At 38.5% G+C, this 12,314-nt stretch overlaps 2 protein-coding genes across 2 annotated transcripts in view; both read right to left on the minus strand.

Moving 5' to 3' along the window:
* Positions 1-3,252: 3,252 nt before the first annotated feature.
* Positions 3,253-8,022, minus strand: pglyrp6 (peptidoglycan recognition protein 6). Its single transcript, XM_043234820.1, has 5 exons — positions 7,873-8,022; positions 6,594-7,403; positions 3,874-4,084; positions 3,498-3,792; positions 3,253-3,378 (listed from the first exon to the last, which is right to left on the minus strand). The coding sequence occupies exons 1-5, from the start codon at positions 7,925-7,927 to the stop codon at positions 3,364-3,366; spliced, it is 1,386 nt and encodes a 461-aa protein (XP_043090755.1). The 5' UTR covers positions 7,928-8,022; the 3' UTR covers positions 3,253-3,363.
* A 3,411-nt stretch (positions 8,023-11,433) lies between these two features.
* Positions 11,434-12,314, minus strand: part of hspbp1 (HSPA (heat shock 70kDa) binding protein, cytoplasmic cochaperone 1) — a 7,137-nt gene continuing 6,256 nt past the window's right edge. Inside the window, exon 8 of the mRNA XM_043234840.1 lies at positions 11,434-12,155. Within this exon, the coding sequence (XP_043090775.1) occupies positions 12,075-12,155 (81 nt within the window). The 3' untranslated portion in view covers positions 11,434-12,074. The remainder of the gene's footprint in view (positions 12,156-12,314) is intronic.

Genomic DNA, 12,314 nt, shown 5'->3' on the forward strand with positions numbered 1-12,314 from the left:
TACTAATCTAAAATAGGTTTTTAATGTAGGAAACTTACGAAATATCTCAATGGAACTTGATCTTATAACCCAGTGAAAGATAAATCAATAATTTTGATCCATGCAACTCCAGGGTCACATTAGTGTATGTGCTCATATTTTATCACTAAAATGCCTAAGATAACTTTAAAGCTCTGCAATAGTTTAATATACAGTATAGTTAATATAATATGCACGTAAAAATAGTCGATGCGATCAAAATAATGTACTTTGTATCATTATGATTGACAGCCTTAAATTAACATTCATTTCTCGTGTCATGTGAAAAATACAATAGATTATTTTTATTATGCATGCGGTTCATGTTTGGTTTTCCAGAGACGCAATTAGTTGTTCATTGTTGATGCCGGTCATCAAGGCATATAGCTCTGTAGAGACAAAAAGAGAAACAGACACACAGTTATTGCTCTGAACTCTTACCATGATGCAAGTGGAGAAGTCACAACCTCATAAATAGAATAAATACCAATTTACCTCCCAATGAGACCAATTCTGGATTTCACGGTAGAGGTTTCCTGGGCATTCTGTAGAATCGGCTTGAGGGTGAAGAACTGACATATCTGAAGCAAACCTTTGGAAACATTTCTAGTGCTTGTACACAAAAATAAAAGAGTAATTATTCAACACAGTGAGTAAAACACCGAACACATGGCTTACCTTCAGCAGCAAACACCACAGGCAAATAAAGAAGCAGACGCAGAGGACAATCCATGAGGACAGATCTTGAGAGGACTGAAGAGTCTGGTTATGGATCTACACTGCACCTCATACGCTCATACACTTATATAAGATCATAAAGATGCTTGAAAGATGCTTCGCATCTGTCTCAAATCACCCATAATACCTATTAATAGGTCAAAAATCTTCATTTTTATAGGCATCATAATTGTATTGTAAAAGTGTAAGTGGTGTAAAAGTAAATTAGGGGAAATCTACACTTCATTTGAAATATGGGTAACTTTAAAATAAGGTCCTAATATTCTTAGTTGGTAACATTGGTTCATTGGTTAACAACATTAATAAGCATTAATTAAGTATGAACAAAACGTCTCCAGCGTCTATTAATCTCAGTTAAATTTCAGCATTTACTAATACATTATTAACACCACAAGTTGTGGTTTAAAACATTAATAAATATCTTTTATCGGCTAATGCAGTTCATTTTAAAAATAGAACCTTATAATAAAAGGTTATTGAATTATGTTTACATTTATACTTTCATTTACATTATTAAATAGACTTTAAAAATGGTGAATACTGATGTTATTTCAAACCTTTTCTTTTTATATAATCAAGAGGTAAAAGTTTTCTTATTGCTAGTAATCAGATTTGTTCAATTATTCTAGAAAAAACAAGTATTAGTTCTTGTTGTGAATAAGTGGAAACTGTTGATAGATAAAGCTTCTGTTTTTTCTTATCAGCCTTTGATACGCTTCATCACAAGGTCATTTGCCTCGCCAAATGGTTTATCACAGGGTAAACAAACTACAAATAGAAAAATGGTTCGATTTTAAAAATTAAATAAAGATTTAAAATCCTGAAACAGATTGATTTAAACACCCTTGGTTATCATGAGATCGAAACCATGCTTCTATTCTTTATTACTACAAAAAATCAGCTCAGCTTCATGTTAAATATATCACAGTGTATTCCACTTATGAATCAGGACATGGGACATCACTAAAATACAGCCTTAAGCAGGTCCAAAAAGTCTTTACTTAGCTGTCTCAGTTTTATACTTAAAGGAATAGTTCATCCACAATGAAAATGTATGTTTGCCCACCCTCATCCAAGATGTCACTGACTTTCTTTCTCCAGCAGAACAGCAGCTAAATACGTTTTTTTTGTTTTTTAAGATGAACCAGTGTTACTTGGTCGTTCACGACATGCTAGGTTAAGGCTTACAGTAACTTTGAGTGTGAAGTCGGTCTGTGTGAGAAGCACACCGTACCATTTACTGTATTTATACTGTATTTATACTGTAAATGGTAAACTGACCCCATTGTGTTTACAGCTGGATCATCATACAGTCCTCCAAGATTAAAAAAAGTAAGTATCATTTTAACATAACACTAAAACCTAGGCTTCATCTCTCTGTTGTAAAATGCTGCAGAACCCATTTCAGCCACTAGCTGTCAATATTACACACCTCACCTTTACAGAGACAGTGTAATCACATCCATTTTATGAATCATGGGTTGCTAAAAACGTTCTACTGAAAAAAGAAATCATCTTGGGTGCACTGACGTTAAGTAAATTTACAATACATTTCCTTTTTTGGGTGCACTATAGGCTACATATCTGGTAAAAATAGTTGATTCTCAGAATTTATTGCATTACGAGGTTCTGACTTCTCCGAATGCATTATGTTAATCCAGTGAAATCCAGAATTGGGCTCACTGGGAGGTAAATTGGTATTTATTTCTATTTTTGAGGTCCTGACTTCTCCACATGCATCGTGGTAAGAGTTCAGACCATAACTGCGTTTCTGTTTCTCTGCTTTTCTCTACAGAGCTATTTGCACGGATGACTGGCATCAACAATGAACAACTAACTTACAAATTTACATTTTTGGATATGAAACATCCAAAGAATCAGTTAATGGAAATTAATGAGACTTCCCATGACTGTATGATATATTTCAACAAGTGGAATTAGTATTTTTTGTCTGCGGAAAGATCATAGCGTGCAAACAATATGTCACTAATCAAAACTTATCCAATCTTCACAGTTCATTAGTTAAAATAAAACTTTAGTTAACTTTAGTTCATTAGTTAAAATAAAACTTTTAATTGTTTATGTATATTAGAATAAATCTGGCATGAAGACAGGTGTTTATGAAAACTACCTTATATTCAAATGAAATGTATACAGACATTTCAGTTTTTGAATACCATATTTATATCTGAAAATAGCAGTTAAATATATCTTGTATATATCCTTATAGTGAGATAATATTATAACCTGCAATTATATAATTCCTTTTGTAATTAACAGCATTCGTTAGGAGAGATTTTTTTTCCTTTAAGTAAATCAAACTATACAGGCAGATATTTTTCTGAAATAATTTACTAGAACATTAGCATTTCGTAAAGGTACTTTACTTTTGAACGGTTAAAGGGCGAATTAGATTTTGCTAACTGGCCTTGATTTATAGCTGCTTGACTAGATTCATTTGTATTGTTGTGCGTAATAACAAATAATAACAAGATATGACTTCAAAAGCAATTTATTTTGCATTTATTATGACTGATGCATGCAACACAGGTAATGATTTACGGAGACACAGTTAGCTCGATGCATTAATTGCTGATGCCAAAGTCCTCAAGGCAAATAACTCTGTAAAAAAAGCAGAGAAACACACACAGACACAGTTAAGGTCTGGACTGTTACTGCAATGCATTCTGCAAAGTCAGAACCAAGTCAGTATATTAAATCTCATTAATGAATCTTTTTACCTGGTAATGCTCCCATTTCTGGATTTCACGGTAGAAGGAGTTTCCTGGGCATTCGGTGGAAGCAGCTTGTCTGTGTCCGTATAAGGAGTAAGATGAGGACAGTCGGCCTCCATTTATAGCGCAGCTTGTGAAGTCGTACCGCACCATGTCCATCGCACTCTTGATGGGGAGGGTGGAGGTGTAATCTCCAATGAAGCTGACACCATAGCCTTTGGAGTTGTACCCGTAAGTGTGGGCACCGACCCAATTCCAGCCTCGGCCTTCATAGAGGTTTCCATCAGAACCTGCAACAAAACTACAGGGGGACCAAAAATGAGAACTGTAAGAAATTCAACTCCATAATGGGCCTTATGGTCCAATTAGGGGCTTTTCTAACCTGTATCCAATGTCGGACCATCCATTGCTTTGCTGGTGGTAGCGTTGCATGGAGCGCATTTCACTGGCACATTGATCAAAGGTGGTGCAAGGCCTGGAGGGTTGATATGTGTGGTGGATGAAAAGATACGGCACAGGAAGAGACAGATAGGAGGGAGAACCAATGTAAGATGCAGCTCCCCACTGAGACCTTGTAATGATGCTGGGACAGACTTGAGAGGGAAAAACACAACGTGAAAACCCAACATTGCCACTGAGAGACTGCAAATTTGTCATGAAGTGTGCTACTTGGTAGTGTTTAAATTATATAATTATAAAATGTCTGTTAAACATTGCAAGAAATTAAAGGTGCAGTATGTAGTATTGACAGCTAGTCCAAATTCACTGTATTGGAGAGAGTTGTTTCTCTGAATGAACTGAAATGGCGTCATTGCGAAAGCGACATTTTTAGGGCTTTTGTTTTGGCTCCTAAACACCTCTGAGCTACCATTGGTCCGAGGCTGTTACGCAATCGGTGGGTGTGTTCTGAAACTCCACCTTCTTTGACACACAAATTTCTTTCCCGGAGTTACATAAAAAATTACATAGAGAAACACTAGATACAAGTTTTCCAAAACTGAAAATGGAAAGCGATTAATTAACTACCCTCTCATTAATTAGCTCATTAGTTTCTTGACTGGTCTTGTTTACCCCTATATTTACTGGTCTTTTTCTGATTGAATTTTGAATTAAAGACTGTTCTCTTGAATTATTATTGAATTATCCCATGACAGATGACAGGTCCCATACAACAGTGTTTTCATTTTTTGTTGTTTTGTTTTAGTTTTCACTCCCCACAGACTTGCAAGCTGTTTAGCTGCTCTGCCTAGAGCAAGAAGATCACTCCCTCGAGGACCACACGAGGGACTTTGTAGAGTTGGCTAAACTTACCACATTCTGCTTCCTCTGCGTATTTTACCACACTAGCTATAGTGAGCGTTCCAGGGCAAGCTTGCCAGTGATAGATCCTGGGGGGAATTTTTGTTTTGCATTCGTACTGGTTAAAACTATTTTCCATACACCACTGGCCTTGCAGAGGACAGTTTCATCACTCCAAATCCAGAGTTCATCCACTCACCTTACCCATGCTGCACAGAGCTAATGCAGACACAGAGACAGACCCTACGTTCCTGTGCCCTAATCCCTTCGAAGCTCTCACACCATATGGTAAACCCTTTAAAGGGAATAGGGCATATGGATGAGCCCTTTCGAATGAAACCTATGGTGTGACACTAAACAACTTCCCAGTGAAACAGATCAGTGGTCCCTCAAAGTGTCCATCAGTTATACCCTTCGAAAATCCTTTTTCCAAAGGGCATTTCGAAGTGGCTAGTTTTGAGAAGTTAGGTTTGGAGTGACCCTGAATATGGTGGCCATGTTTGTTTTCACTCCAAAGAAGAAATAGCTGAGCCGACCAGTGCCCCAGAGCCCAACCTGACTAGGTGTGTGAGCCGGTGTCCTGTTGATTTGTGCTACCCCGTCAGATTTTGCTACCTCCCATTAAAAATAGGTAGTACAATTTGACAATGAAAAAAGCTACCAGTCTGCATCTACCACAGCCCTAAACCTACCCTTCCAGTAATGCAAATATAGTAAACATGTTATATTCGTTTTGACTATAAAGTATACAGCCACTGAAAACCAATTTCTCCCTATTAGATTGCATTTTGTTAATGTCTACGCCTACCCCAACCATGAACCTACTCTTACAGTAATGCAGATACATTAAATGCTGTTCAACGTGAGCCCTGGTATGACAACCTGATCACTAGGATAAAATGTAAGGAGACCAGCAACATCCCCATGGGAGTACTTGTTGAGTACAAAAGCATAGAGGGAAGCCCTGCCAACAGTCCAGCCGCTGAGGGTGAGCTGCAGCTGACCTCCGCAATGGTAACTGAAATTCTGGAAGAGTTTGATCCCTTGTCCCCTGATGCAGTCTCCTGCATCTCCCGAGCCTCCAGAAACTCCTGTGTCCCCGCTGGTTCTGTCCAGCTCAGAGTCTCCTGTGTTCCAGATGGGACTCACTCTCCCACCACCTTCTCCACCTGGTTGCCTCTGCTGGTTCCTGTCAGTCCCTCAGCTCATACTCAGTCAGCTCCATCTGGGTGCTAACATACTCATCAGAAAAAACGAGTATGTGAACTTAATGTTTTGGGGTTTTTTTAAATATGCAAACATATTAGGGTATGTTTATGATTTAGTACAGTCAAAACTGCATACAGCACCTTTAAGTCAGCTTACAATATACAATTAAAAATAAAGAAAAATTGTATGTTGTATGTAAGTTAAGTTAAATATGAAAATTACCGGTAAATATGCATCACCTGTTTTCAAATGGAGCTGCAGTTAATACACAGAGCTGTAAATCACAGAGAAGCTATTTAATATTGTGTTCAGTTTCACAAGCAATTTGTTTGTAATACTGAGCACGATACTGAGTATCTTGTTAATGATCTACGGCTCTATGTAATAACTGCCGCACCTTTTGAAAACAGGTGATGGAAATAAACTGCTAATCAAAGAACCGGCTTTACTGACTAAATGCTAATGAGTCAGCTTAGAGAGTCATTTAAATAAAAATTATGAAAACTTTTACTAAGTAAATGTATTTATATAAAACAATTATATTTAAAATATTTTTATCAGTATAAAATGGTCAACATAAATAATTTTAAGTACCAGCATAGACATGGACAAACTGGTCAAAGCCTTCGTTCGTAACGTCATCCAGCCTCTTCCTCTCAGACTCGTTTAAGTTGCGTCGAACTGTTAGAGCCTGAACCATCTGGCTTTTCAGCAAAGAGAAGCTGACGAGGTTTTTGAAGTTCATTCGTCGTTTCTGACTGATCAGACGGGGCGATGCGTCCAGGCCTGCGGCGTCTGGTTGGTGGCTGTAGTAACTCTTTAGCAGGTCACTCAGTGATCGCTCACGATGGTTAGACGTGGAAACGTTTGACCCCAAAATGAACCCGTCGATACCGCCGCTTATAAGAGCATCGGTCGCCAAGGAGGGCAAATCAGAGAGAGCGTAGACATTTGGGGATGAGATGCTATCCCAGAATCCTTTAGTGCCAAAAGGAAGAGTGGTTTGCTGATTGTGGATGTGATGGAGAAATGAGGCGACCAGGTTGTCGGTCAAGGTTAAAGAGTAAAGGCCTTGGATGGTGGACTGCAGCCCAGCCTCAAGACCGAGGAGCATCGGGGCCAATGCCACATTTGATCCGTCTAAGGTGAGAACCACACCTTTCTCCTTTCCCACCTCATCCAGGCTGTGATTAATGACTTCGCTGACGAAGGAAGTGACTGATGGATCTGACACGAGGTCACGAACATCACTGAGGTCGCCGAGGTAACGCTTGATGAGGTCGTTTTCAAAACCAGCGGCCTTACGTAGACCTTTCACCACATCCAGCATCTGAAGACCTGGATTCACAGCTTCAATGATCTCCACAGCTCTGATGAAGTCCTTCATGTGCTTCGTGGTGGTGGCTGATAGGAAACCAGGGGGAAAAACAAAAAACAAGAACATTTTAACAGTAACCATTATTTTTCAAGCACATCTTTAAAAGCAATATCAAAAAGGAATCAACTTTCAAGAGCTCATTGTTGTACTGTGACTTTCAGACCCCAAAATCCAAAAAACTCACACATTTACCAAAACCAAGCAATAAAATCGTGAAACTGACATTACAGAAATTAATATGCATAAACAAACATAAAGCTAGAAGCACATACAGCAATGCTCCAGGTGTGTTCACTACACATTTTGGTCTGTTAGTCAATTATTGTACAGTTTGACACATTAAAAATTTTTACTATGTTGCTTTTTAAATTATGTCCGATTACGTAAAAAGACATTCTTTAAAGTTTAGTTCATGATGGAAAAATGTCATTTAAAATGACATAAGTGTAACTTTTGAGTAAGCACAGTGAGTAAAACACCGAACACATGGCTTACCTTCAGCAGCAAACCCCACAAGCAAACAAAGAAGCAGACGCAGAGGACAATCCATGAGGACAGATCTTGAGAGGACTGAAGAGTCCGGTTATGGATCTACACTGCACCTCATACGCCTTATATATACATGCTAACGCTTATGTAAACACATTATCAAACTTTGAGAAAGTGACAGATGCTTTCAGTCTGTTTACAGCTGAACAAACTAAAACCCAAATACTTATTTTCAATATAAAGCCAGAACAGCTAGTAATGCTCTCAGATATGTTTAACAGTTCAAATAATAATAATACAAGCTCCTGTTGTAAATAAGTGGAAACTGTGTTGACAGATGATGCTTCTATTTTGGTCTAACTCTATATCGAAGCAGCCTTTTGAAATATAATTTACTTTATGCGTCTAATCACAAGGTAAACAACCTAGCCAGGTCACCACATAGAAAAACAATTAGGTTTTTATTTTTCATGTTTAAATCTTATTCGATATAAGTGAATAGAAATGGAAAACAGTTCAGATTACACTGTACAAACCATAAATAATTGCTTTTTGATCATTTTAATCTGTTCTCATGGAATCAAAACTTCATATATTCCATCTATTCCTTTGCATATTTTATGTATTACATTCTCATACTGAGATACATTTTAAACATACTGCAATTGATTCTTTATACAGATCAATCTGGGCTGCGTTTCCCAAAAGCAACATAAGCTTAAGTACACTGTAGATGCATTGAAACCGATTGAGCTATGATCAACTTTTTAAAACACAGCCCAGGATAATACCAAAATACTACTGTTAGATGAAATATGATTTTCTATGATTTAATGTTGACATTAAGTGACTGCATGATGGAAATTTCCAGAGCAGATGTGTGTGCATATCTTCAAGGATTGCTTGTTCTCTCATATCTTGGACTCAGTTCCTGCTTATCACGTATCAAGGCCGCTTTCACTCACGTTTTGGGAAGACGGTCTTAATCTCAGAACTCAACCTTGGGCGAGTCACGTTATGATGATATGATGCTCCATTTTGTGACATGGTGTGTTTTCTTATCTTTTCACAATGAAAAGGAGGTTTTCTTGTGGGGCAGGCTGGACAGTTTTGCTCTCGCTCGCAACTGAAGACGCCACTTGCGAGCTCTTTGAAAACTAGAAACAAATTGTCGTGTCTTTATTTTAACAAGAGTGACTTTGGCGGGAAAGAACCTTAAAGGGGCATCCAGACCCAACATTTCCTTGGTGTTTCTGCCCGGTTTCCAATAGGACAGGACGGAGGAGAAGGGGACGAGGAGACGCCGTCAAGACTCTGCAGAGCTGGACATTAGATGTCCAAAAAATCCATCCTCGTGAATTTGCTGGATGGTCGGCTGATCGTCGTCTGGAAAACCCAACCCTCACTTCGGGGTAAGAAACGACCAAGACAGATTTTTGTTGGTTCACTGACCTTGGTTACGGACTGAAATGAAAGACGCTGTTGAGGTTGTAGGCCCAGTAGAACTCAAAGCGACATGGATTGAGAATCTTAAGATGTTAATAAATTACGATGGTACAGCTCATGATTGCATAATCAATACGGAACAAAATTGTAAACCTCGTGAAGATTTAAAAGACACTCCTCTCTCAACAGGAGAAATTCTATTCGTAGATGGCTCATGCTCGAAAAATAGCTTAGGAGAAAACCATAGCGGGTTATGATGTAGTCACACAGGAAGGAGTGAAGATAGCAGGAAAACTCCCGGTGCATATTTCCGCTCAGGCGGCAGAGATTATCGTAACCATGTAACCATCTATACTGACAGTCAATATGCATTTTCAACATTGCATCATTTTGCTGTACAAGGCATGAAAACTACTAGTGGTCAAAATGTGCAACATGCTGAACTGTTAAGACAATTACTAAACGTCTGCAAATGTGCGGCACACACAAAAGGCACAGATCCAGCGTCAAGAGGAAATGCTAAGGCTGATGAAACGGCAAAATTAGCAGCCCAAGGAAAATTGTCTGTAACAGCCACATTTACCTTATTGCAATTGGCGGTTCCAATCGATGATCAGGTAATAAAAGACATGCAAAGGCATGCACCAAAAACTTAAATAAAGTCCTGGCTAAAAGCAGGAGCAGTATTGGAAGACGATCTCTATGTGAAAGAAAATAAAATCCGTTCGCCAAAAAATATGTTCAAAACAGCAGCCATATTGACGCATGGGAAAACACGTGTCAACAGGAGGGATGGTGCATGGGGTAGAACAACACCTCAATGCACCAGGGTTCAATAACTACTCAAAAAATGTTTGTAGAGCATGCATAATGTGTTGCAAACACAACTCGACTTGAGATCAAAAAGGGGCGCATTCCCCAAACCAAATTTTCCTTTTTCAATTTATACATATGGACTTTATTGAGCTGACACAATGCCAACAAAACAAGTATTGTTTAGTTCTAATAGATCCGTTTTCTAAATGGGTTGAAGTAGTACCCAGTAAACATGCAGATGCATTATCAGTGGCCAAGGCACTGTGCAAAGTAATCATCCCAGAGCACGGTGCACCACAAAGAATATATAGTGATAATGGGGTTCATTCTGTGAATGAAGTAATCACATTATTAGCGTAGAACTAAAGAACCATGGCTCGTACCATCCGGCCAGTGTGGGTCAGATTGAGAGGGCCAATGGTACCCTGAAGTTACAGTTAAGAAAAACTATGGAAGAGACAAAAAGGAGCTGGGTAGAATGCCTACCCTTAGTAAAAATGTATATGAGAATAACACCGACAAACCAAGGTTTAACTCCTTCGGAGATACTGTGTGGTAGACCTTTCTCATTACCCATATGTGATGAAATATGCGAAAAACCACAAGAAGAAACTACTCTTGCTGAATGGATGAATAAGATGTTAGAAAACTAAAGAAGTTGTGAGTGCAAATGATCTGCCAGATATACCTCTGTCTCCAAAGGCCTCAAGAGTGGTCACACTGGTGGCCATATGGGGGATCAATCAACCCCCAGGGAGACAGAGAGGGACTGAGAATCTGTCCACCCAGACGAATGGTCATGGATAAGGAAGCTGAACACTCATACCCATCCATTCACGGCCAACATGTGGTATCGCTTTGCAAACATAACAGCAGGTTTTTTCAGCTTGTAAAGTAAGCATCAGCTCTTCTTTCTATTATTAATAATTTGTTTGATAATCTTTCCACTAACAACGAAGGTTGCTTCGAAAATCGGGAGAAGTAACTCGGATGCTCAGAGAGGAATTAATGTCAGACAGCAGGGAATGTTAGATGAAGTATGATTTTCTATGATTTAATGTTGACATTAAGTGACTGCATGATGGAAATTTCCAGAGCAGATATGTGTGCATATCTTGGACTCAGTTCCTGCTTATCACGAGGCACTTTGGGAAAATTCAGAACTCAAAACGTTATGATGATATGATGCTCCATTGTGACATGGTGTGTTTTCTTATCATTTCACAATGAAAAGGAGGTTTTCTGGTGGGGCAGACTGGACGGTTTTGCTCTCGCTTGCAACTGAAGACGCCACTTGCGAGCTTGAAAATTAGAAACAAATTGTCATGTCTTTATTTTAACAAGAGTGACTTCGGCGGGAAAGAACCTTAAAGGGGCATCCAGACCCAACAACTACATCACTTTAAATATTACATTCAAATCACAGCATAGTTTTTACTGATTATGCAACAGTGAAAAAGCTGATATTGGTGCAGGTGAATCTAACTACCCTGTTTTCGTCATTTAGATGAGGATTAAACTTGGACAGGGGCTTGTATCCGTCGCTTTCACATTTATTTTAAAATGTACAAAATATTTTTATATTGATGCGAGGTTACATTATGGCTTTGCATTCGTACGGTTGTTCAGGTGTAAAGAGGAAAAGTAAACCGGTTTACCTTTAAACAGCACATCGTTCACAATAACAAACCGATATATTATACAAAATGTACATATTCATAATATAACACGAGTGTTTGTGTACAGTTCATGGTATACGAGTATGCTTTAGCACACATAGTCAAAATGAACTCTGAATAGTCAGAGTTTTTCTCTTTTTAAAAGTTTCTCTCTTCATCAACTGTGTTCCTAGTTTTTATTTCTCTCTCGAACAAGAGGGAACTCAACCTCGGGTCACTTCTTTTGTGTCGAACGATCACTGCGTCGCAGGAATCCCCAACAAGACCTCAGCGATCCATTCCATTGTTGTCATGGGGTTGCCCTCGGAAACAGGCCCCTCGTAAACGTTCGCAAAATTCCAGCTCCTCCTGCAGGAAGGAAAATTGGTCATAACATGAGTTGATCACAAACCAGAATCTTTTAGAAATCATTTATAGTATTTCATTAACATTTTGAATTAATTTTTATATTTTAAAATTTTCAATTAAATTTAGTAGGCCTACTTTTATTATTATTATTAATTTTTA

The sequence above is a fragment of the Puntigrus tetrazona genome, chromosome 3, assembly GCF_018831695.1.
Source record: "Puntigrus tetrazona isolate hp1 chromosome 3, ASM1883169v1, whole genome shotgun sequence".
Lineage (NCBI taxonomy): Eukaryota > Metazoa > Chordata > Actinopteri > Cypriniformes > Cyprinidae > Puntigrus > Puntigrus tetrazona.

Coding starts and splice junctions, on each gene's coding strand:
- pglyrp6 (XM_043234820.1), bottom strand. CDS start 7,927: ATGGATTGTCCTCTGCGTCTGCTTCTTTGTTTGCTTGTGGGGTTTGCT. Junction 7,404..7,872: donor TGTGGGGTTTGCTGCTGAAG/GTAAGCCATGTG, acceptor GTTTCCTATCAG/CCACCACCACGAAGCACATG. Junction 4,085..6,593: donor GTTTGTCCATGTCTATGCTG/GTACTTAAAATT, acceptor TTCCCTCTCAAG/TCTGTCCCAGCATCATTACA.